This window comes from Ambystoma mexicanum, chromosome 4p (genome assembly GCF_040938575.1).
Source record: "Ambystoma mexicanum isolate Mex_15411 chromosome 4p, UKY_AmexF1_1, whole genome shotgun sequence".
NCBI lineage: Eukaryota > Metazoa > Chordata > Amphibia > Caudata > Ambystomatidae > Ambystoma > Ambystoma mexicanum.
The window spans coordinates 1,260,196,140-1,260,222,969 of NC_090927.1; the positions used below are offsets into that span (position 1 = coordinate 1,260,196,140).

Here is a 26,830-nt window from a genome sequence, read left to right on the forward strand (position 1 = left end):
ATTGAATTTGTTTCACGGAAGTAGGAGCAGGCCAGGTCAATATTGCTTTTACCTTTGAAGGGTCCATAACGATTCCTTCTGGGGTAAGAATAAACCCTAGGTAGTGAACGGAGGTCACATGAAACAAACATTTTTCAGGTTTGGCCAGGAGTTTATGATCTCGGAGTCTCTGCAAAACTGCCTTCACGTGCTCTTCATGTTGTTTAGGATCCTTGGAAAAGATCAGTATGTCGTCCAGATATACAATAACAAAGAGAAACAGCATGTCAGAGAACACCTTATCCATAAAGCGTTCGAATATTGCCGGGGCGTTAGCCAATCCGAAGGGCATGACTAGGTACTTAAAATGGCCAAAGGGTGTTCTGAAGGCGGTCTTCCATTCGTATCCTTCCCTGACACGGATCAAATGATAGGCGCCCCTGAGATCCAACTTGGTGAATATCACTGCGCCTCTCACAGCTTCCAGGATATCCGAAATCAGGGGTAACGGGTACCGATCCTTCAGGGTACATTGATTTAGCCCGCGATAATCAAGGCAGGGTCTGAGTTCCTTGGTATCCTTCTTGGGAACAAAGAATAGAGAAGCACCAGCAGGAGATTTCAAAGGTCTTATGGTGCCATTTTGAAGGTTGGTATCCAGGTATTCTCTAAGGGCCTTCTTCTCGGGTTCGGAAAGAATGAACATCCTGCCGAAGGGAATCGCTGCAGAGGGTTCTGTATCTATTGCACAGTCTTCAGGTCTGTGTGGGGGTAAGGCCTGGACAATGGCAGTCGAAAACACATCAGCATAAGCTTGGTAGACTTCAGGAACTTGCATGACATTGGATACCATTAGTGGTGTCTGTTGTTCCTTTGTTGGTTCCTTTGGGTGTGTTAATGGAGGTTCTAGGGATAGACGATGAGTCATGCAAAACTCTGAGCCAAGGAATAGGGAACCGGCAGACCAGTTGATATATGGGTTGTGTTTCTGTAGCCAGGACATGCCCAATACCAAGGGGTAATGAGCTGACTTAATAATGTCAAACCTGATCAGCTCTCAATGGTGATTTATTGAAAGCTGGATCTCCTTGGTCTGAAGGCGTATGGGTCCTGATGTGAGGGGTCTTCCGTCGATAGCCTCCACAGGCTGCATGGTGCTTCGTGTTTCGTAGGGAATCTGATGTTTATCAACCCACTCATGATCGATGAATATTCCCATAGCTCCGCAGTCTACCAGGGCCAAAATGGAATCGTTCGTATTCTTGGATGGTGATAAGAAGGCCCTGTAGTACCACCAGATTGTTTTGTCCAGGGGAGTTCAAGGATGGAATGGATGTGGAGCAAACATCTCTCTCCCGAAGCTCTGCTCCATCTAGGATCAAGAGCTGGCGTTTCGCAAACGCCGAGGGGGTGCTAAAGGACACTTCCTAACCAAATGCTTATCTGAGGCGCAGTACATGCACAAGCCCGTATGAATTCTCCTCATTCTCTTGTGGAGATGTGGGTCCACGAAAGGCCCCAATCTGCATGGGCTCGGATTCTGAAACTGGGCTAGGGTTGATTTCCGATCTGGGGGTACCCTCAAATGATACCTTGGAAGGAGTTCCCCTGGATTTCTTCTTTTCTGACTTCCTTTCCTGGATACGGAAGTCAATCTGCATGGCAAGATCCATTAATGCCTGGAATGAGCTTGGTCGGGCCACTCTGGCCAGCTCATCCTTAATTTCTTTGTTCAATCCTCTCCTGAACAGGGTAAAACGCGCCTCAGTGGACCAGTCAGCTTCCTTTGCCAGTTGTTTAAATCGGGTCACATACGTGAGCATATCCTGGGCCCCTTGCTGAAAGTCTAACAAGCGTTCTTGTGCGCTGTAGACCTGATCAGGGCGGTCAAATATGTCTTTTAGGGCCCGTATAAACCCATCATAATCGTCCAGGAGGGCATCACTAGAGTTAATGAGGGGAGTGGCCGAAGTCAAGGCATTCCCGGAAAGGTGAGAGATTATAAAACCCACCTTGGCCCTGGGGGTCGCAAAATAGTAAGGCTTGAAGGTAAAGTGAACCAATCACGAATCCAGGAATGCACGAAGGGTCTTTGCTGAGCCGTCGTATTTATCCACGACTCCGCCCAGTATAACACTCTTTTGTAGCAGAATCCCGGGATAGGACCAATTGTTTGAGAGCGGCGTTCTAAGCTTTCAGATTCTGTACCTCGGTTGATAGTTCCTGCATACCACGCATCAAGTCCTGCACGGCAGCCTCCATGTCGATATCGCTTTCGATTGGGTGGCGTCTCAAACTGTCAAGGAGTTCCCTCCTTCTCACCTGAATCCGTTCTTTTCCGGTGTCTTTGGATGCTGCCTTCTTTCGGATGGATCGGGTTTTGAAGAAGGCGGCCCGCGTCTCTGCCGAATCCAGAATGCGTTCAGTTTTCCAGGAGGCCGAATCCAGGAATCCAGGAGGCAAGGCAAGTTCGCTAGAACTAGAATCCAGGAGGAAGAAGAAAGGCGGGGGTTCGAGGAAGGGAAGCAGAGTGGAAAGGGGAAGAACCGCGAGCTACGGAGCACACGTCTGGTCGCTACTTCGCAATAGCATTGAGACGTGCAGAGCCGCGGACGGCGTGGTCTAGAAATAGAGAAAGGTTACGTCCAACGCATGGAGCGAGAAGGGAATGCGTTGGACGGCCATATTGGAGGTATTAATGGGTATAAGACCGCTGTGACGGGGACCATGAGGCCCAAAAGGGGCGCACCCTGCGATTCATGACACCCTGAGCAGTGGTTCCCAGAGCCACAGGTGCACACAATCAGCACAGGTTCAGGCAATGGAGTCTGCTACAGCAGAAATAGAACATACCCACACACCACACACCCCACACCCTCCCACACCAAGATGATACTAATAGTGCCAGCAAGGGCACAACCACAATAACTACACCTACAACACCAGGCCCCGCCCATTGAGGAGACACAGGGCGAGAAGGAGGGGGAGACAGGCCCAGCATGCAGCACCAGTGCAGCCTCCGTCACCACCCCAGCAGCCCCCATTCCCACGCAGCATGTCCGGTCCCTCAAGGAAACCCCTGAGCAGATACACACCCCCTGCCAGCTTGACTGTGACACCATCACCACCATAATTGGGCCGAGAAAGAATGAGATAAGCGAGCAGCATACAAATACACACTGCCATCCTGGCACAACTGAAGGTGTTGCCTGTGCCCCACACCCATGCCACAGGCAACTACCAGCACACAGTGAGGCCCATGCATGGCATGTCACAACCGTCCATTACACGGACACATAAACAAGTGCTGGTTCACCTCCCCAAACACACAAGGGCCTACAAATCCCTAACATGGACTACCCAGGAGATATACAACACTAAAGTTGGGCCCCATGCATTGGCAGGCATGCCAAATGACATGGGTGCCCCTGACAGCACCCACGTGTCGTAGGTGGACCAGCATGGCATGCAGGTGGCAGATAGCAACTGTAAGCAATACCACTCCCCCTACGTGCAGATGGAATGCAACGCTACCAAGAACATCACACATGGGTGGGCCCGACATCGAGGAACAACTCATGACTCAATGGCCAGCTGATCACCACGTTACCGTGCTGCATGGAGCGACATGCAGGATGATGTGCCTGGCTGCCTGGTGAGTTGTCTGACTGTGTCATGCCAGTGCATTTGTGCCATGAGGTGGGTGCCTGCATGGACAAACTGGGTCGAAATGATGAAGCCAGTGCACGATGTTCACCCCACCAACCACCCTGCCACAGAACCAGTGCAACGGCACATCAGTACAGATTCCCACATCGATGGAGTAAGGCACACACAAAACACAACATTTCCAACATCTGACAAGGCCAAATCCCACAACACATGCACCACTCATTGGCGGCCACCACAACCTCAGGGCATATAGGAAGACACACTGCATATGCACAATGTGGTTGCCCCCAGCATGGCACCACACCAGAAACTCATTCCTGGGAGTGGATTGAACTGAGGGCAGCAGGGATACCACACCATGTCACCGGTTTGGCACAACAATAGGAGTGTTGGAATTCACCATAGTATGGATCAGAGCAGTATGAAGATTACGCGCCACTGACTACATCCAACACACCCAACTACGGATTCACACAGTACACAGCACTACATGGATATGACATCTGGACTGCTGCATGCATCAACGAAGCATGTACCACGAGATGTCCGTGCCATTGTTCATGGACCATCTTGTAGACGCACCCCGTACAGCATTTCATTGAACTGGACACATAATGTGGCCATGAAAGGGCAAAATGCATCCATGGACATGTGCGTATGGCCATCAGTTACATGCTGACATGTCAGCCAAGTTCAGTTCTCCACCGTGACAGTTCAAACACTTACCTCAATTGGCTAGACATGCAGGTGTTGGTGGCTTTCCCTTGACACCATGGTACATGACCCCTGTCAGTAACCCACAAAACAGGCCCAGGGAGCACTTAAACACTGGCCATACCCGTGCATGTGTGGAGATGAATCATTCACCTGGCTTGCGTAAGGCACATATGAGTTGGCGAAGCTGGACTGGTGGGGGACCCTTCTACTGCTATGTGGTGTCCAAGATCCCCATGTCATGTGTAAAGCTGAACAAATAGTACATCCCTTGGATTGCGTCTCTGTCCCCTGACATGGGACTGCTAGCAGCACATGAAGATGAAGTGAAGGAGGAGGAGGAAGTGGCAAGATGGCATCATGCATGCGGTGCACTTGAGGGACATGTCGTGTGCCAATCAATGATTGGACATAATAACCAGAATACAAGTCAGCAGAGGGTGGCATAACATGGGCACACAGGCCACTGGCTGTGTGTATACTTGTAGACCATGCACTGTCAGACGTCATAATACACTTGCTCAATGAGGAATGTCCACAACGGTTAAACTTTGCAACACCAATAGTGTATTGAAAATAAAGGATGAGTGTGAACATTCCCCCCAGCCACCACCCACCCCCCAACTCCACAACAAACCCACACCCCCCACCTCCCTCCCCCCAACTCCACAACAAACCCTCCCCCATCCCCCTCCCCCCCAACTCAACAACAGTAGTCCCATGTAGTACGTGAAGGCCCCATGTGGCAGCATTGACTATTGATTCTTGCTCCCGTGGTCCGGGGGAGGCATGTCCCTGCGCCGCATGGAACGCAGAGTGCGTCTTGGTGGGCTTGCTGGAGTGGCCCCACTGGATAAGGGCGTTTCCTCCTGCTAAGGCTGTGGATTTGATTGGGCTGCCTCAAGGGCATTGGCTATGCGTCCTAGGACGTGACACAGACGGTTTGTGCTGTCAGTGACTGTCTCACACAACCTGTTGGTGCAGTCAGTGAGTGACTGGCGCATTTCCCTGAGTTCACTGTGCCATTCCACCCTGGCCTGGCGGGTGTCTTCAATGAACTCATTGATTAGCACGACGTGTGCTGAATGATGGTAATCCATCGCTCAATCGACTTGGCCCTGCGTGCACTGGCGAGGACTGTACTGGTGGACTTGGCCCATGATCTTCGTGCACCTGCGTGTCGGTAGGAGGACTACGGGCAGGTGTTTGTGGATCTCCAGAGTCACTGCATGAGGCCAGCGGGACAGTGCAGGGCTCCGGGGTGTGGACTGTCGGATAGAACTCATCCTCGGACGCCACACAGATGGGTGGGGAGCTGTCCACATTCTCCACGGGGCCTGTAGCTGCTACCTCCCCCGAAATGCTGGACTGTGCCGAGGTTGGGGTGGGCACTGTGGCAGGCGCCGATGCTGGGAGGGATTGGGGTGGTGCGGCCTCCACTGGCCTTTCCGGAGCCGGGGTAGGTGTTCTCTTCGGTGCAGGAATGCGCCTGCCACTGCCCATGGATGTGGTTGGCCGGCTGGACTGTGGCTCACCGCTGTCATGATCAGTGCCTGTGGGGGTAGAAGAGAGGGCCAACATGAGTGATTGTATGATGTCCTAATTGCATGCATGGCTGCATTCACATTTCTGTCAATTGGTCTTTGTGGCCTTTTGGGTGTAGCAACAGCAGTGGTACATGTGCATGAGAATGACATGTACGCAGGTTTCGGAGTGACTCATCATGGCCTGGTAATGTACAGTCTGGCTGGCACACTGCCAAACCGGCTGCACAGTGGGCATGATGTGATGTGCAAGTTAATGCACTATGGTTGATGTGCGTTATGTACTTGCACTTGGCCCTTGATTGCGTGCAAGTTGGCTCTGCATTAGTTGGATGGGGGGGGTAGAGTTGGATTGGGGGAAGGCAACATGAGAAGGTGCCTTTGATGGCCCTTGGGGGACTTTTAATTATGCAATGGCCATTGGCAGTGTAGATTTTGGACACTCACCTCCTTCAGCAGACAACGTTGCCCAACACTCCATGTCGCCGACGCCCTCAATGGATTCGGTACCAATCAGTGCGGCACATGTCTCCTCCCAAGCCTCAAGTCTGACAGGGGAACTTGGGCCCCCTCCGGTCTACATAGCCTGATTCCGGTTTGCAGAGAGGAGGGCCCGCACCCGCAGGTCATCCCAACGCTTGCGACAGTCCCTGGAGGTGCGGGGGGTGGTGCCTAAGGCGCTCACCTTCTGGCCGATTTGAGCCCAGATGTTTTTTTTCCGGATGATGGATTCTCTGTGCATGTCAGGGCTGAAGACAACATCGGCATGCTCTGCCAGGTAGTCCACAATGGCCTGCAGTTCTTCAGGGCTGAATTTCTGCTTGCAGAGCCGGTCTGCAGTCTTTTTTGGGGCTTTTGGCATTCTTCCTTGTGTTGTGATCCTTTTCCCCACTTCAGTTTGCTCCCAAGGATGGCAATGGATTGTGTTTTTAAAGATGGCCGCCACGCTCCTTCCCGTTCCTGTGCGATGACGACATTTCCGGTTCCGTTTTTTTGCGGTGACCGTAATTTAGGGGAGCCGTAAATTACGGTCACCGTTATTTACAGACGCTTCTGCTTCCAAGGCGGTTTTGTTATTTAAGTGTCGCTGCATGCCGGTAGGGGGTTTTGCGGGTCGTTTAGTGGCATGCCGCTCGGAACTTTTCCGGCATGGCAGAAAGCGCGTGTCTGTGAGGTCGGAATGGGTCGCAAATAGCGGTCTGACACCAGGGCGGTGTCGTACTTTCCACCATGCCGGAATTTACCGGTACTTACCTCCTAGCTCAGAATGAGCCCCATTGTCTTTAAAGTCCACTTTAAAAAAAGGAGGAATTAAGTTTGTTACTGGGTGATGCTGATATCTTATTTTATTGGGTACCAAAATACAGGTAAGAGGTTTTGAGTGCTTCATTCCTGACACTCATTGACATCTAGGTTCTCTGTTGTCTAAAGACTTGGCCACACTTAGTAAAACAATTGATATTGCATAAATATGCAACTGGTATGGCAAATTTGAGCTGGGTATCCTTCCCTTGAACCAACCTGATTTGTGTATACATAACTAATTTGACTGTTGTTCACCGACCACATATTTGTTAAGTGGCATTTGACCCTAATTTACAGACCATACTTTGGCAAGTTCAGTTTTGTTTTTGTGAAATTATTCTTTTACAATCCAGGCATGTATCTGGTAGCCAGCTGGGGCATTGATGGTTGCCATATGCAAGTTACTTACAAGATAAACTATTGCTTCTTGTCTGTTAGTAAGGTATCCTCTTCTTAGGATAGCTGACACGCTACTGTGCCTGTCCTCATTTTACTGTGGTTAGTTATGGGGAAAAGCGGCTCCCCTTTCCATCTTGCCGCACAAGCAATTTCAGTGGGTGGCGATCTTCGTTTTCAGCATTTTCGCTTCTATTTCATCCCTCACGTTGTGCTGCACGCCAGTTTCCTCACGGGAGCCTTTATATATTTTATTAAGTCCTAATCGATTATCTTTTTTACTAGAAAAGAATATTAAAATCATTTTAATATCTTGTAATCATTGTTAACCGCTATAACTAACTTCTGTTGCGTCTGCTAGCCTGCGTGTGCTTAATTGCATTCTTGGCGTGTTGCACTGCTTAGAGCCTATCTCAGCGTTCGCTGAACTACAAGTCCCTTTGGCTTTGTAGTTCTTAGCGCGCATTTGCATAGTCCCCAGGTGCGTTAGCCCCAGCGCGTTAGGGGCAAGCCGGTTAGTGCCGGTTTGTGTACAGGTTGTTCGAGGTTTTTCCCGTGCTCCTACAGATCCGCTGGTAAGAACTGTGGTTCTTTCCGTGTTTCCTAATAGGCAAGCACCAGTAGATATGACTATTCCGATATGTCTGGAGAAAACCATTTTTCAGAAACATGATTCTAATATGCAGTTTTCTCTCCTTAACACTCCTTCCCTGCTAAAACATGGAGTTGAAATCTTTGACCATCTTACCATGACACCATGTGATTTCATGTCCATCATTGAAACATGGTTAACTGATGCCATTCCCACAGATGCAACTCTTGCAATTCCTCCAGATTACTGTATTTTCATAGCAGATCGCTCTGGGTGCAGAGGTGGAGGGGTAGCTATTATCGCTAAGAAAACTCTTGATATTCATGTGAATAATCATCCATCCCCTGAAGGCTATGAGACTTTGGTTGCTAAAGTCAAATTAGATGCTAATAGGTCTCTTACCATTGTAGTAATCCACCAACCACCCTCTGTCACTCCTCAATTTGAGGAGCAGTTCATTAACCTACTCACAAACCTAACTGGGGAAACCACCCCTATCATTGTTCTTGGAGACTTTTTAACTTAAGTTGTGGGCTAACGACTCACATGATAGTTACATCGTTGCTCTCAGCCCTAACAAACCATGGGTTTCGCCCAGAGGCTACTTGCTCCAACCCATAGAGATGGACACACAATTGACTGGGTCTTACCCACCAATCGTCCCCCCAGCAATGTAAACATTACACCATGTCCATGGTCTGATCACTTTCTAGTGCACAGCATACTTTCAATGCCCAATTACCCTTTGCCCTCGGAGTCCCATCCCAAACACTCAGTTATTATGAGAAATCTAAAAAGGGTTACTCCCACAGTCTTAGCCACGCATCTGATGGCAACATTATCTCCAGTTGGTACGTTTTCCTGTGCCAACAGTCTCGCCTCCCATCTTATCAATACCATCAATGAGATCATTGATATGTTGGCCCCCAAAAAAAAGAAATACATGAAGAGCAAAGTTACTAAGAGTGATTTGGAGATGTCATTACTATCTTACGTCGAGTTAAACGTAAAGCAGGGCGAGCATGGAGGAAAAACCCCCTCCTCCCTCCTACAGGAATCCTACAAAAACTCAGTTAAAACTCTGAAGGCTGCAGTCGTTGAAGCTAAATCCCAAAGTTACAATGACCGAATTGCTTCAGCCCAATCAAACTCACCTGAGCTGTTTACCATTCTCAAAGAGTTTGAAGGGAATATACCAAAGACGATAACCATACCCCAGGATGTGGCTTGTGTCAAGCTTTTCACAATGAATTTAATTCCAAAATGTTGGTTCATCAGCAATCAATATTAGCTCAACAATTAATGTCTAAGGAAATGAGCACTGGCTCTTCCTGCCCCCTTCAGCCCAAGGTCTCCCCTACACCCACTCACTTTCAAGGGACCTTTCATTTTCGGCCCTGTACAGAAGCAGAGATATGCAAAATAGCGACTAGGATGAAAGCCACATCTTGTTTAGGAGATAGCTGTCCCTCGTCCATTTTTTCCATGGGTTACCTCACTAGTTAATTGCCATTTGCTGAATCTATGGTCCCTATGATTGTAAAGGAGTCCTGGATTACCCCCCTCCTTAAGAAAAATAGTCTGGATCCCAATGTACTTAAACATTAACAATCTGTTACCAACGTGCCTTTTCTTTTAAAAATTCTTGATCATTTTGCTTACATACAACTTCAGGATTTTATTGAAAAAAATAGTATCCTCAACCAGCGGCAATCCGGTTTTAGACACATGCACGGGACAGAAATAATACTGACTGATCTGAAATTCAACATTGTCAATATTCTTGACAAAGGAAAACCCTCTCTTCCCCTGCTGTTAGATCTTTCCACAGCTTTTGACCTGGTTGATCACTCTTTGTTGATCACCAGGTTAAATGATCAGGCACAGTGCTCTGATACGGCTGCTCAGTGGATCCTGTCTTTCCTTGGTCCCAGGAGTGCTAGAGTTGCAGTGCAGAATGCCAGTTTGGTGCCCAAAATCACAACATGCGGTGTCCCACAGGGGTCATACATCTCCCCGCTATTATTTAATGTTTACATTATGTCACTGCTTATCCTACTGGATGGCCTTGCCGTTCGGCTGGTGAATTATGCAGATGATACTCAAATTACCCTTCAAGTTATCTGGCTGTTACAACATGGATTCTGAGACCGTTAATCAAATATATAATGCCAGTCACGTCTGGATGATAACCAATTCCCTTGCACTTAATCCGTAAAAAACAGAACTCCTGATCTTAGCATCATGCCAGAAACTACAAAAATTGCCTCAGAAATACAAGTCCTTTACTATAACTGGCAATCAAATCCAGGTATCCAGTAAGGTAAAAACACTGGGTGTAATTCTCGATGCAGAACTGTCCATGAAACCTCATGTTGCTACTGTCCGGGCTTCTTGTGGAAATGTTTCTAAACTTCTGAATTATTTCCGCCCGTATGTCTCCTTAAAAAATAGATCTCTCCTAGCCACTGCTCTAATCAATTCTCACCTTGATTATTGCAATAACTTGTTGCTGGGGACATTTAAGGCGTATTTTCAGTCCCTGCAAGTTGCACAGAATGGAGCTGTTGGAGCGTCTATGGGCTTTCTCGCAGGGAACACGTTACAGATTCCATATGCAATCTGCACTGGCTCCCTGTCAAACAATGTGTTGCGTACAAGCTTTTGTACTGACTTATAAATGTGTTCACAACGAGGCTCCTCGATATCTCATGGACCGCCTTACCGCCCTCCCAGTCGGTCGCAAATTGAAGTCTAATGACCCACTAAAACGTACTCAACCAGTATAATGTAAAACTTTTGGCGGTATCACCTCTGACATACAGGCTCCCTCGAACTGGAATACACTTCCGTTTGAACTCAGGCATGCTAAATCCTGCCTGGAATTTAAGAAAAATCTCAAAACCTATTTGTTCAACCTTGCCCCAGATTAAACACCTATGGTTAAATCTTCTGCTGACAGCAATTTAGATAATGCCTTCGGCATCCCTTCTGCTACTGTTTTGTATGTCATGTCCCTGTTTTCTGTGCGCTTTGCAGTGACCTGTTCATATTAATAATAATATGAACAGGTCACTAGGAACAAGGCTATTCGACGTTGATGGAGCAAGCTGCCTTCGTTATTGTGGATTTTTCAGACTGCAGTGATAGGTTTAGAGTTCTCTCACTTTCTCAAATATACCAGCCCGTACTTTGTCATTCATTTTCTCTCTATTGAGGTGGTCTCCTTTTCCCTGGACCTCAAAATAGCTTTTTTCAGGTACACTTAGATCTGGGCTTGCATTACAGCCCAAGTGAGGTGTAAACATGATGCCTAATTTGAGGGGCTTTTTTAATTTGTTCTAGTGCTTTTGTTCCATGTGTCGTTGCCCGGGCCTGTCAATAACTTGTTTTTTGTCTGAAGTTTCTTTCCTTTGCATTGCATATTGGTGCCATCTGAACTGTCATAGCTTGACATGTAGGCTAGATCTGAACTCAGGCTGCAGGTGGGAACCCCTTGGTGAATCATCACAGCTTCTTCCCTAAATATTTTTCACAAGCCAGATTTCATGGGCACAATCATATTTGCTGCCTGATCGAGGCCCCATCTTTCTGCATCCCTGGACACTTAGCTTCCAGGTGTTACGTTAAAGATTCTGCCAAAGCATTAAGTGATTTGGTTAGGATGCTGCTTAAATAAATCAAGATGGCATTTTCAGGTGGGTCTGTTTTACTAATGATTGAATCAACATGGGGCTTCTACTTCAGGTTTTCGTTTACCCTGCAGCCAGTTAAGTATATCCACTGACGTCTTCATATAGATTTCCACTATGTCTTAAGATGTAAGGTTGACATGTTCTGGCTTTAAGCCAGAGGTTATGAGCATTGACTTCTCTATGTTCATCAGAATACTTATCGGCCTGTCAGGCCATTTAGGGCTCATGTCAGCTCAATTGGGGAGAAGAATAGAATACAGTGAGTTGCGAGCAGAAAAGATTGTTACTCCCAGACACATTTTCAAACTGCCTTTCTATTTCTCAGAATGCTGGAAGTCTGTACAACTGGTAGAAGTTCTCACCACTCTAGTCTTGTTCCTGTGTAGCAACTGTCCTGTGCATTTTAAGGTTCAGCCTCCATGAAAAGGGCATCTAGGGGCATGTCCTGAACAGCACTTATTGTGCTCTCACATGATAGATGTGTGTTTCAGATGCTCTATCTGAACCACATCAGAGAGCTCTCTATCTGAAGACCTCCACTTCACCTCAGGCCATGACCTTGTGCCCACCTTTGAGGAGTACATCCGCAGTGCCCCATTGATTATTCTGCTGGAGGTTTAGAAGGGGGAAGACGGCTGGACAGAGCAACATTTTCCTATGGACTCCCTCGACTGAGTATTCTGATTAGCCAGTTCTAGCTAAAGAATTAACCCAGATTCCCAATCTATCACTGTCAGGTTTTTATACCTCCCACCCTCTCAATTTGTAAATTGTACTGTTAGGAGAGGCGGAGGGGTGGCCATAATATCAAAGACCTTCCTGAAAATCTCTCATTTGGAAGCTTTAGACTGGGCTGCCTCTGTATACAGATTGGACACCTTACAGTGTGGAGTTCCCCCTCTCAGTCCATTAAAATCCTATTTGGGTCTTGCCCTCCAGGCCCAGCTAAAGCTTTTCTTGAACAATTGGATTTATTCCTGACGGAGACAGGAAGTTAGTATAGAGAATTACTATGTCGCAGGGATTTCAACATTTAGTTGGATGATCCCTCTCTATATGGACTCTAAGGAATGATGGGATATCCTAGGCAACCTCGATTTGAAATCTTTGTCAGTGTCCTTGTCTCACACTCAGGGGCACTGCGTTGACATATTATTGCTAAGAGGATCCAATATAAATTTGGTTAACACTATGCCTGTCTCCTGGTCGGATCAATGTGCCAGGATGTTCAAGATTAGTTATCGAGCGAGGGAGTCAATAGATCCTAATAATATTTCTCCCCCGCAATTTTGTAAGATCAGTGATTTGGATACAATAGACAGAACGCGGTTTATGAGCACATTAGGTGCTATAGACCCCTCTCTGCGCTTGTTAGGCAGAATCCTATGCAGTTCTCTTAGGGAGCACTACAGAAGATTAGGACTACAGATATATGTAATAAATCCCCTTTGGTATCAGTCTGTACCACACAGATTTAGTTGGTAGCTGTGGCTGAGCAGTCAGACTTATCTCAAGAGGGAGATGAGCAGTATTCAGGGTTTACACAATAGGACTACAATACTATGGAACAAGGAAACACTGACCAAAGCTTTGTATCAAAAAGAATATATATATTTATTTTACACACTCTGATGTTCACACACAAATCACTATTATTAAAGCAAGTTAAATCAGTCAAGAAAAGTATACACAACTCCCTATCTAAATTGTAGACAAGTTTGAGCAAGAGTGAAAACCGAGCATAACGGCACAGTGTAAACCAAGCAGAAATGGCACTCTAACAATTTCTTCAGAGGGAGGGAAAGGACAAGTCGTACAGGATTAGTCTCCTAAACACACCAGCAACACTTCCCAATTGGATTGTGAACAAGTTGGGCAAGGCAGTACTTAAACATAAGCAATACTTGGGTGAAAACCGAGTAAAATGGCACTTCAGCAATATAGAAAGGGGAAAGAAAGGTGGTTATAAGAGTTCAGGTGCACCAACACATTTCTTAGTGAAAATCAATCTAGAGAAGGCAGTTGTAACATATTTAGCCAGAGTCAATAGGCCTGTGCCAGAGTCCACGGTACAAGGCAAAGTGCCCAGGATCAAACGGTTCTAGTAGCTGCAGTCAAGTCTTTGTTTAAAGATTTGAAAAGGCGGTTTCAGAAGGTAAAAGATAATGTTAGACGATAGGGGCGGCGAACCCAGAAGGTAAGTAAAGGATTTAAAACACCTTTAGCAGTACCCAACGAAACAAGAGGCCTGGCGGAACAATGTACCGTAAAAGTGGAAGAGGCTCCTGCGGTGGCGGTAGTTCCTGGCAGTTCCTGCCGTTCAGGAGATCCAACAGAGGAAGAGTGGCTCTCGTCGTGGAGGAAGGTTCAAGTTACTGCACTGCCCAGGGATCAAACCAGCCGCGGTGATGCCAAAACTAAATAAAAGTTACGCTCCTTTAAATCGCGGTTGTGGTGGATGGGTGCCTAGCTATCCGGTCTCCTAGTGCTGTCCTGGAAGGCGATTGGAGAACTGGTTGGCCCCACCAGCTCAAGGGAAGAAGACTCTTGCAGGTGAAGATCTTCTCGAGTCGTTGGAGAAAAGTGGTGAGGATCTGCAGCAGGGCTTCACCGGTGGTTCAGTCGTTGCAGATGTCTTCCGCTTCTCTCCTCTTCGAGTTTCTTAGTTCCAGTGGTGACTTCTTGTCCCCCAGTCCTCAGAGCCCTGCTTTTATGCAGAAAACACCCCATTCATACAGCCTAGTTGTCACTCACACAGTGGGGTGGCTATCCTGGCGGGATAACCCCCCAGCCTATCAAGGCAGACTGCGACTTGGGTTGCCTAGGTAACCCTGTCCAGGGCGCTTATTCCTCCTCCCACACATCCTGTCTACCCCAGACTCAGTGACGCCGAAAGGAGGGCTTCTGTGCAGAAGCCCGCCAAAAGGACGAACAAAGGATCCCTGACCTGGGTTAGAATTTCAGAGAAAGACACGAGAAAGAAATATTATCAAAGATCTGGCAATAAAAACCTACCGGAGTAAAGTTAGTATTAAAATAAACCGGTGGTATGTTAGAGGCTGTCAGTAAAAGTGGTAGCCTTGAACAATGGGAAAATCCCATAGGAAAATATTTGCGGTCGAATATTTAGGGTAGTAACCACTGCCACCAGCCAGAAACTTTGGAGAGAGGGACTGGACGGTACCCTCTCGAAAATGAACAGATGGGAAAAACTACTAACCCTTTCCAGTACTTCCATAGTAAGATGGGTTGTACTGGTTTTGTTCATAACTATTGACTAGTAAAGTCAATGGGGACTTTACATGCCCTGGGAGACAGTAGTCAGTCCCAGGGTATGGAGTCTATGTTTGGGGGTCACTGTGACACCCCTGTGTTACTGCACGGAGGGTGCTGTGGAACACACATGTAAAAAGATGATACCTATGAGGGTGAGAATAAACCCCATAGACCATGAGCACAAAAATAGCCCAAAACACACACCAGCAACATGTCTAAGAGTGGGAAAAAGAGTCTCACTCTTAGCAGGAGAAATAAATGAACCCTTCAAATCCAGCAAAGCTGCTGGGGGACTCTATAGGTAAGGGAAATTAACCTTAGCAGAGACTTCTGCCTAACAGCGCTGTACTGATTTATTGGGTAAAGGAATCGAGCCTATGAGTGATATATTTTCAAGAGTGGCACCATTTAGACCCAGAAGAAAGTCCATACCCTGGTTTTCTCACAGTCTCATATGTCTTGGTAAGCAACTCAGAGCCACAGAACAGAAGTAGAGAACTTCAAATCATGCTATCATGGCCAAACAGGCACAGGAACAATACGAAAATGCTATTTTTAAAGCTAAATATGATTTTCTCGCAAATAGTAGAGGTTTTTTCAAAAATCAACCAAGATAACTTTTTTCTAGCATCTCCAGCTTTATTCAGCCAAAATGCTTATTCTCCTCTGCTGAACCTTCAACTACAGGCCAATGTTTTTAATACATTTCTTCAGGATAAAATGGAGTCAGTTCAGAAAAATATTGAAGCGAATACTCATCAGAATCCTGACTTTAATATTGATGCTATGGAGTCCACCCTGCCATTAAAATCTGTAAAATCTGTGAGCGTGCTGCCTTTTGAGTTCTCGTCGGTTTCTGAGGATGCTGTTTGGGTACTTTTGGGGAACTTGAAGCCCACAAGCTACGTGCTTTTTCTGCTACCAGCAATTGTGGTGAAACGACAGGCTTCAGAGATTGCACCATATTTGACCCATTTTATAAACAAATCTCTGTCACCAGTCTTAGTACCTTTTGGAGGTGAAAAGGACTATTGTTCACCTCTCCTGAAAAAACGAATTTGGACCCCGAAAACCTCCAGAATTACCGACCAATTGCCAGCCTTCCATGGCTGGGTAAAGTTCTGGAGAAGATAGTTGCATCCCAATTGCAGTGCTATATTGAGAAAGAGTTCCTATTGGACCCTCTTCTGTCAGGTTTCCGGCCAAAGTGTGGCACACAGACTACTTTGCTGGCCGTTTGGGATGATCTCATTGAGGTGGCAGATCAGGGAGAACTTTCCCTACTGGTCATGTTGGATTTCTCTGCTTCATATGATATGGTGGATGACCGTATTTTACTCAATCGCCTCAGAGAGCTCGGAAATGTATCGGAATCGACCATCAAATGGTTTCACTCATTTCTGACTAACCAGCAGCAGCAGATGAAAATGGGATGTTTCACTTCAGACCCCCTTCCTCAAAACTGTGAGTGCCCCAGGGATCTTCACTCTCCCCCCCCCCCCTTCTTTTTAATTTGTACCTGCATCCTCTTATGGACATCTTGAAGAAACATAAGGTTAATTTTCATTCCTATGCTGATGAGACACAATTATTCATCAAAGTAGGGAATGTGGATGAGTCTTTTATGAGGGTCAAGCAATGCTTAGCTGAGGTTAGTGGTTGGATATCCTCCAAATGGCTCCAGCTCAATGCAAAGAAACCTGAAGTAGCACTGCTTGGCCCCAAACATTTGCTTGATCATTCAAGGCGCGCTCATTCACCATGTTTTTTGGGTACGCAATTGTCATTTGCCACTAAAGTCAAGAACCTGGGATTTATCTAGCAGGAGAACCTGAGCAGCGAAACTCAGGTGGGTGCCAAGGCCCAGTCTGTGTTCTATAGTATGCCCCTTTTGCGACAGGCACTTCCATTTGTTCCTGCGGCTGACCATGCAGTTTTAGTAGCAGCTCTGGTGATCTTCGAACTTGACTACAGCAATGTTCTTCTAGCAGGTATTCCATCTAAGCAATGCCAGAGGCTGCACAGAGTGCAAAATGCTGCAGTAACACTGATTTGTAGAGTGAGGAAGTCCTCGCCCATTTCAGGATTACGTCGATCCCTTCACTGGCTCACAGTAAACGACAGAGTTGACTTAAAGTCCGCTGTTTAATCTTTAAGTGTTTAAACAACCTTGCTCACTCATAGATGTCGAATTAAATCGGCAGGTATCTACCTACACGTCAGTTGCGCTCGGGGGGACAAATCACTGTTAGTAGTTCCACCTTCCGTTTGTATTTTCAGAGGCGATGGCAGGTTGGGAGTTTATGGTCCTAAAATATGGAACAGGCTGCTGATGGAAATTCGTGTCCTGAAATCCCCTTTGTCCTTCCGTAAGGCCTTAAAAACCCATCTACTCGAGGGGGCGCTGTTGCGCCGAAGCAAGATGGCCGCCTAAGTGCTGACCTGGACTGGGAGAGCGCATAAACCCTGAATAAATCCCTCCAGATATAGCCAAACCACTCTGTACTGACGGGGCTTTGTGGGAACATCTCCGCTGCACTCCTGCAGACTTTTGGACCTGGACGTTCCCTGATGGCTGGGCTGTGGCTCCCGTGTGAACTTGGACTGCGGGTACCTGGCTCACCCCGCGGCCCCGGAGACCGCGGCTCTCTCTGCCACCTGAGGGCGCGGCGTTGCAGGCCGCCGTGGGGGAGGGGAGTCCGAGCCCTCGGAGCGCGCCGGACTGCTGTGGTCCGGTGGGATCACCCTGCGCTCCCCCCGCCATACTGCTGCGGGTTGCCTGAGAGTTCCAAAAACCTCACCCGGAGCTGCTGCTGTCTCCCCCCGCTGACGCGGAAGACATCCGGAGGCTCCGGATCCCCCGCTGTCTGGACCTCGTGCAACGATGGACTGTCATGATTCCTGCCTCTCCTGTCCCCAGCCCTCCAAGATGTCAGGCTGGAGCCAGGCCACGATTACCTACATGGCCCTCAAGGGCCTCTCCATCCCTCCAAAGACCCACTTGGAGTCAGGCTTGGCGCTTGTGGCACTAGACTCACTCACTCCCATAGGATAACATTGGGGATTGGACTTGTAGTGCATTGATGGGGACAAGATGGATGCCCCCACATATTTCGGTTCCCAGAACTGCATGTGCGGTCTAGTCTTTTGGGTGTGGTTCAGCCCAGAGACACCTGGGATACCCAGAGACTATTTAAGCCACAACCAGGCAGAGAAATATGCTTTGCGTTTTCTGCACCTGCAGCGGTGACACTCACCGTGTTCGGATCGGTCTCCAGTAGGCCTGCATCTTTCTTCTGCGCTCAGCTCCTGCAAGAACACCGTTAGGAACAGCCTTACTATGCAACGCTTCTGCCCATCATTCATCGCTTCTTCTGTTCTGCAGGCATCTTCGGCGGTGTCATTCCCATCCCGGCACGCCGCTTCCTAAGGAAAAGGGAAAAGAACAGAAAAAAGGCATTAGTAAGCATTCTGCAAATCTTCGCTTATTTTTAAATACTGTACGAGCTTCAAACGCTTACCTGAATCCCAGCCGCTCTGGGGGAACTCTGTCTCCGGAACTTCTTATCCATCTGAAAGAGGGAAAAGACACTCCAGGTTAGCGTGGAAACATCTAGAGGTGCCGCATACCGCGCTCACCCACCGCATGTGTTCTTCATAACCGGCATCCACGCTGAAAACGTCGCGGCACCTAAAAGACACTGAAAAAGAACTCAGTTCAATGCAAATACGAAAGGGTCGCATCGCGCATCGCGCTCTCACTCACCTTCAGCGCTACTCATCTCAGCAGCATGCTGCCATCCCCGGACGCCGGTCATCATCATAGGAAAGAAAGGAACGAAGTTGGAGAACTGTTCAAAAGACTCAATATACTTACCCGTCGGACTCTTGCCAGTGAAGTAACTAGGCAGCAACGAGCCTGCATCAATCAACGCGCCCCTGTGCTGAAAGGACGGAGAGCACACTATCCAAGAAAACAAGGTGAACTGTGGATCAAAGGGAAGGGTTGGAGAAGGGGTTCAAGCACACAGAGACAATAGGAAGTTAAACTCTACCAATCCTGTGTTTCAGGTCCAGTCTCCAGTTGAATAACCTCCAGGGAAGGGTTAGAGGTCGTAAGAGGTCAGAACAGGCTGAGTGACGTCCCCGTGGATACCAGGTGAGCGTTACATGGACGGAGCCATTGCCACGGGCCCCCGTGCCTGCATACCGCTTGACTGCCCCCCCTCTGCCGCCCCTCTTTAAAGAACACTGGATGCCTTCCACGACGAGGTAGAGGGTGTGGGGGGGTAGGGGTGAACCGCTCCTGTGGTGCTGTGCTGCCTGCCCCGGTGGCCGCTGACGCACCTCGCGGCCCGCCATTCATCATACCTGCAGCGATTGGGGTGCCGTCGGCCCATTCTAATCGGCGCGGGCTGGCGCTGGGCCCTGATGCATTGAACTGCTGCAACACTGCCCCCCCCGTGAATTGTGGGGATACCTACTGCAGCCTTATCCGGGCGGCGCTTCGCCAATGCCCCTTGTACCTGCTGCCCATTCCCCCTGACACTTGGAGCTTGCTGTGGGCTCTCTAGGCCAGTGCAGGGCAGCCCACCTGTGAACGCCCCTACTGTGCACCTCCATCGCTGGGTCGGTAAACTTTTGGCCTCCCTGGATGTCGCCACTGATAATTAACGTGACTGGTCTCACATGTGGGGCCCCTCCTGCTACCAACGCCAATTGTAGTAACCATGGGTACGAGATCCGGGGGGTATCCGCGGCCGCACGGGGCTCAGATTGACTTCACTGGGTCAGCCTTGCAATCCATAGCTGCACCGAACTATCTGGACGATCCACGGGGTCCTGGCTGGGGGCGGGGTCCAACCTTGAGTATCTGAGCCTACCCTGCATATAACTGACCACAGTGATCGCATTGACTGCACTTGGTAACTCACTGGACCAATCCTGGGGGATCCCCACTGACATTGCTCTGAGCATAGATTGATCCCCATCGTGACATCCCTGCCTGCACTGATCCCGCGGAGCATCGGATCTGAAGCGCCAATACAGCGAAACACCCCTACAGGCGCAGGGGGGCACTCGAGTGGGCTTTGTTTGACCAGGGGTCGTTACGCAGATGCTGTGCCCAGCAGAACCTTACCACCATCCTCCTGGCTGCCCCTGCCTGGGCAATCAACTTGGAGACCCGATACCTCTGATCACTCACACTCTCTGGGGTTCCTGGGACCCTGGTCTCACCATCACCATGACCAAGGGAGCTGGTGCTGGAAAAAAGCAAAGTTAGCTAAACATGTTTGCCAAGACACCGTCCAGACCGGCAGCCGAGTCCCCAGAGGGAGCACCTACCACTTCGACATCTTCAACCCCGGATGACTCGCAGAAGATGCTGGAGTACATGCGCGAGGGATTCACCACACTGCATGCTAAATTGGACGATATGAATGGCACCATCACTTCCATAAAAGCGCATATCGAAAGAACAGACAGCCGGGTTGCCGAAATCGAAACAAGGGTTGGGACTACAGAGGATGACCTGGGTTACCTTTGCGCCGCAGTTTCCACACTCACCAGTCGTGTTTCGGCAGTGGAGAAGAAAAAGATGACCTCGAATCCTGCTCTAGACGGAATAACCTGCGCATTGTCCGTGTACCCGAGGACATTATCAAGGAACCCATGGAGGAATACGTGGAACGCATTCTTTTAACACTCCTAGATACACCGAAGCTCTCCGCACAATTCGCAGTTGAAAGGGCACATCGCTCCCTGAACGCAAAACCCAGACCGGGGGCACCTCCTCGTCCCGTTATAGCCAGAATCTTAAATTTCCAGGACCGGGATGCCCTTCTGGGGGCGGCCAGGTCCAAGGGGGAGTTGCTTCTTGGGTCGGCAAGGATCCATCTCTACCCGGATTTCTCTGTCGCTGTGCAACAAGAACGCAAAACCTAATCAAGAAACTCCGAGACTTAGGAGTTAAATACTCCATGCTCTTTCCCGCAAAGTTGAGGATCGAACATTCCAACCAAACATTCTTCTTCACTATTCCAGAAGAGGCATCGAAATTTATTGACAAACACTTTCCTGGTTGATCCCTTCATCGTTGCTATGATCTCCACGTTAACTGTTGTTATTGATCGAGCCTATGCCATTAATGGGATCATCGTCGGCACGGCTACCTGTGACGGCCACGCTTCCAAGGAAGTGCATTAGTTGCTAGTTTTGTTTTTGTTGCTCCATCAAGCCACTACAATGTGGCCCTTGCCACACAGACTCATTGTGTTTAGGGACGATTGATGTCCTGATAAGTCCCCAGTTTGAATTATCCTATATCTACTTTCAGGCCTCCGGCTGTTGGATCCCGGGATCCTGGGTATACCCACAGTCACACTGGGTTAACATCACGTTCCCGCGGTAGTGCTGCGAGGACTGTGGTTCCTTCCCTTTGTCTCCAGTTGCCTTATCTCTCTTAAACCATAGCCCCTCCTCACCCTCGTGCCTATACTGAACACTCTGGTTAATAATGCTGTATTGTAAAAACTCCTCACACTCTCCCCAGTCCGGTGCGCCAGCGCCAAGCTAGCTAACAGGCCCCCAGGTGCAGATGCCTAGAAGTTTGCTGCTGTTATGGTTCTGTTTGGGTGTCGTCCCTCTGATTGGGGGAGGGATGTGGGTGGAGGGGTGGGACGTTACGTTTAAAAAAGTCTTGACAACCACCGGAGGTTCCGCGTGCGACACAGTAGTACATCATAAACACATAGATAGGGGTCCACATGCACCCAGACCGACTGACTCTTCTTCACTGTTAACCCATGTACAGAAACTCAATCAATACCCCTACACAAATGGCAAATAAGGACCTGACCTTTTTGAGCTGGAACGTTCAAGGGTTGGGTAATCACAAAAAGATGTGGCATATAGTTACATGCTGAACGCCACAGTGTTAAAATTCTATGCTTATAAGAGACCCATGCCCGCTCTGAACAATGTGAAAGATTTGCTAAGCAGTGGGGACCCCAGAGATATACTCAAAGCCGTGGTACCCTTACTTTAATACACAGGAGTCTGAAGTTTACGTGTAACCACTCGCGGATAGATCCCCTTGGTAGATATGCATTAATCATCAGCAAACTGCAACACCAGGAGGTAGCCATCTTGAACATATATGGCCCGAATGTCGATGATCCCGACTTCAACCTACACCTAGCCTCTGTCCTGGAAAGCTACCCCCTGGTTCCGATTATATGGGGAGGCGATTTCAATACGATACTGGATGTCACCCTAGACAGGTCAGGCTCTAGACCTCGCCAACTCTCCAGAGCAGCCTATACCATTCTTACAACGCTCCCTCGTTGATGCCTGGCGACTAATGAACCCCGATTCTCGCACGTATTCCTTTTATTCCTCGGTTCACGATTCACATTCTAGAATAGACAGATGGCTCATAAATGACATGCTGGTCAGATGCCTGTCCCACCTGGCTATCCTCCCCAGAACATTATCAGACCATTCACCGGTACTCATCTCGTTGAACTGGGTCTGGACGCCGATAAAACAAGGCAATGGAGGATGAGGCCCCATGCGCTTCTTGATCAGATCTTCGCCACTGAACTGGAATCCTCCATTGAAGAATTCTTTGAGATCAACACAAACTCTGTGACAACGCAAGCCATCCTCTGGGAATCCTTTAAAGCGTATACGAGGGGCATTGCCATTTCCAAGGGATGTGGCATTCTGAAGGGGATCCGTGCGGATATCGCCTTTAATGAATCAACCCTGGCTAACCTCGAGACCCAATACGCTCAAGATCACTCCCCAACCACTCTAGCAGCATTGGGGTCGGAACTGGACAGGTTCTGCAGCCTTGCAGAACGAGAGGTTAAATTCCTGGACGGCCTCAGTCAGTAAGGAAATATGGTGAGGGAGAGCGACCGGGCCGTATGCTGGCTAGGCTGCTGCGCCGTGAATTTGGAGCCCCCAATATTCCGGCTATAGTGAGGCCCGACGGCTCACTGGCCACCTCCCCACAAGACATCAACTCTGAATTTGTATCATTTTACACATCCCTGTATTCGGAAGTTGATGGTCCCCACATACCAGAAATAGACTCCTATTTAGAAAATCTTCTCTTTCAGTCCTGTCCGTTGACGCCAGCATCTCCTTGGAGAGGCCTTTTTTCTCCTGAGGAACTCACTGAGGCCATTGAGTCGTTGGCATCGGGGAAGGCCCCTGGCCCGGATGGACTCCCCATGGACTTTTATAAGCAATACAAGTCTCACCTGGTCCCACACTTACTGGCCCTATGGGAGGAATCGTGTGAAAGGGGCATACTTCCCCCATCTCTCCGGGAACAGTTCTTCTCAAACCTGGCAAGCCCCCTACCCAGTGCAGCTCATACTGACCCCTCTCATTGATTAACAGTGACGTTAAAATATACGCTAAACTACTGGCCAATCGCTTAGTCTCATACATGCCCCACTTCATCCACTCTGACCAGGCGGGATTTGTCCCAGGAAGGTCCACATCCCTGAATCTAAGAAGGCTCTTTAATGTGATCAGCAGGATCCACCCGACCACACAGGCGGTAGCAGCCACTTTGGATATGCAGAAGGCATTTGACTCGGTCTCGTGGAAATACATATGGTGTGTTCTCGAGAAATGTAAGTTTGGCCCTAACTTCCAAACCTGGGTTAAGCTACTCTACACCGCCCCTTCGGCCAGAGTTCGTACAGAGGACAGGTGCTCCACCCCCTTCCAGATATCCAGAGGGACATGACGGGGATGCCCGTTCTCGCCGCTAATTTTCGCCATAGCCATGGAACCCTTTGCCGACATGATTCGCCAATCACACACTCATAGAGGATTACGCACAGCGGGCCAATCCGATATAGTTTACCTGTACGCTGATGACGCTCTCCTGTACATCCGCTCCCCAGAAACCAACCTCGCCCCTATTCTGGTTGATGTTGCCCAATTTGGAGACATATCTGGGCTGAAAGTCAACTGTTCCAAATTTGTATTATTTCCACTTACAGACTCCACACAACCACCTTCTGATTTATGGGGATTCACCTGGTCTCAATCTAGCATCACTTACCTGGGGGTGGTAGTCTCCCGACACACGGCGAAACTGCACAAGGACAATTACCAGAATTACCTAACGAACCTGGCTACTAAAACTTCCAGCTGGACTAGACTCCCCATTTCATTAGCAGGTAGGATTGGAATACTTAAAATGTTAGTATTACCTCAACTCCTTTATCGATTCACCAATCTGCCTATATGGCCAGGGGACGAATTCTTCAAATCACTATGGCCCGTAAGTAACACCTTCCTTTGGCATTCAGGTGCAGTCCACCTAAAACTGTCTACGCTGACCGCCCCTAAGGAATTGGACGGGTTTAGCGCCCCATATTTCACTAGATACTGGGTGGTAGCCCAATCTCAGTTTGCCTCCCACTGGTTTAACATCATTGATCCCCCCCCGACCCCCCTGCATGTTCGGTTGGAGAAACTAACAGTCTGTGACCGAGTGATTGGCTCCCTTATCCTTAAACCTGTCCCACCTGACCCAGACTCTACAGACCCCGTGGCTAGCACATCCCTAGCACTAGCCAAACTCTGGGTAATGGTCAACGCACCTCACCCATTCCATGGGGACCTGCCGCTATGGAACTTCTTCCCTGATGTCCCACATATTCCACAATCTATTGTATCTCGCTGGGCTGATGCTGGCTTTCTGACACTCCGTGATACCTATGAACAGGGCAACTTCCTTGAGTGGTCTGATCTCCCTCTCTCCCTCAAGCGTAGGCCCTCAGCGTGGCTACAATACTCCTCTCTCCGGAAGAATCTCAAAGCCAGATACCCTGTTTTCCCCACGCTACCACCTAACGAACCCATAGTTGCGGAACTCTGTTCCTTTGACTCCTTCAAGGGGAAGGTGTCAAGGCTTTACTCCCTATTGCAGACTAGAGCAGCCTCCTCCTTCACCAAGCTGAAACGCAGTTGGGAGGAGGATCTTGAGGTCGAGATCACTGACGAGCGATGGTCCCGAATGTGTGCTCGTACCCACGATGTGTCCTATAACTCTAAATTTAAGTTAATACAATTCAAGGTGCTGCATAGATATCATCATACACCAAAGAGACTACATTGTATGTTCTGTGAATTTCCTCCCAATTGCCCCAGGTGTTGTACCGATCAAGCATTTTACAGCCATATGCTCTGGTATTGCCCTCACCTGACCCAATTTTGGTCCGACATCTGTTCCACATTATCGGACATACTAGAGCACACTAATGTCCCCACCCCACTGCCTTTTCCATGACTTTCCTCAGTTGGGGCGCGACTCTAAGAAACTGGTGGGTCTTTGTATGGTGTTGACAGTGCGCTGCATATTGATGTGTTGGCTCCGCCCTAGGGCGCCTACCTATATACAGTGACTCAGGACAATTACTTGGGCGCATGACACTGAAGAAGCCTGGAGCGCAATGCAGCATCCACATTCAATGCCTAGAGATATCTGGCGAATGTTCCTTGATTACATGTCCGCCATGACTTCGCCTTCAAACTCTGTTTCCTCCTCCCACGGTTGTTCCCCGTAACGTGGTCGCTCTGTGAACTGTGTCTCCTTTGATTCAGATGCCAATACTTTATCCAGAACCTGACCCCTCTGCCTGGCACAGAAGACTCATGGTGTACTGCAGAATATGTATGGTACTTGGTTCATGGTGGGGTTGCTATGTGGCTACCTCTGTTTCTTGTGTGTTGTCAAGTCAAATAAATAAAGTTTAAAAAAAAAACATTTACTCAAGTGATGCATAGATGGCCTTCTATTCAGATTTAACTTTTAGGATACCCTTTGATGCTGAGTTTGCTTATGATTGTTCTTGCTGATACATCGTTTCCACCTGCGCCTTGATACAATTTAGTTTGTCCAGAGCGCGATACAAATAACTCTGAATCAAATCAAGCACAATGTTTGCTGTATATTGAACCCTAATAAATTACGTTTTTGAAGTGAAATGTAATATACGTACACGTTACATAATATTTTATTTAAAGCAAACATGTCTTTCTTTTTTAACAGATAAAACCATTTCCAACTCTGATCCAGTGTTTCAGGTAAAAAGAGCAGAACACTTGCAGCTGAAGAAAGGTCAGAAATTAGAAGAAAGAGAAAGAAATGATTGTATTCACACAGGTAAACAAGAAGGGGAGATGTAAGAGATGACACACATATCCTACAATTATCCCGCTATGTCCTGCTGTGAATGCTTTCTGGTCAGAAGTTATTGGCTTAATGTCTTAAATAGATGAATGGGCTATGCAGTTTAAGTCATTGCCCTCTCTTTTAGGGACCTCTACTTTGATTGGCAAACTCAAGAGCAGGTTTGTAAATCTAGCCCTTTTTCTCTCAACTTGATTTATGCCTAATGTGGCAAAGATAGAGAGAGGTAAATATCAGAGCAAATTCAATGTGCTCTGAGGCCCATGGGCATGTGGCGCAGTATAAAAATAAAAACATTTAAAATAATTTTTAAAAGGGTGGATGAAAATAAAGACAAGGATTTAAACAAAGCGCCTAAATGTTTTGGTCGGTGTGGATGGTGTGATAAAGACTGCTATTCACAGTAGAAGTCAAAAAAAGTGGGGCTTCC

At 48.2% G+C, this 26,830-nt stretch overlaps 1 protein-coding gene across 3 annotated transcripts in view; it reads left to right on the forward strand.

The window, feature by feature from the left end:
* The window catches only part of LOC138453790 (zinc finger protein 773-like), a 411,528-nt gene that overhangs the window by 140,931 nt on the left and 243,767 nt on the right, over window positions 1-26,830 (forward strand). For all 3 annotated transcript variants that reach the window (XM_069606944.1, XM_069606946.1, XM_069606945.1), the window contains exon 4: window positions 26,260-26,373. In XM_069606944.1, the coding sequence (XP_069463045.1) occupies window positions 26,260-26,373 (114 nt within the window). The remainder of the gene's footprint in view (window positions 1-26,259; window positions 26,374-26,830) is intronic.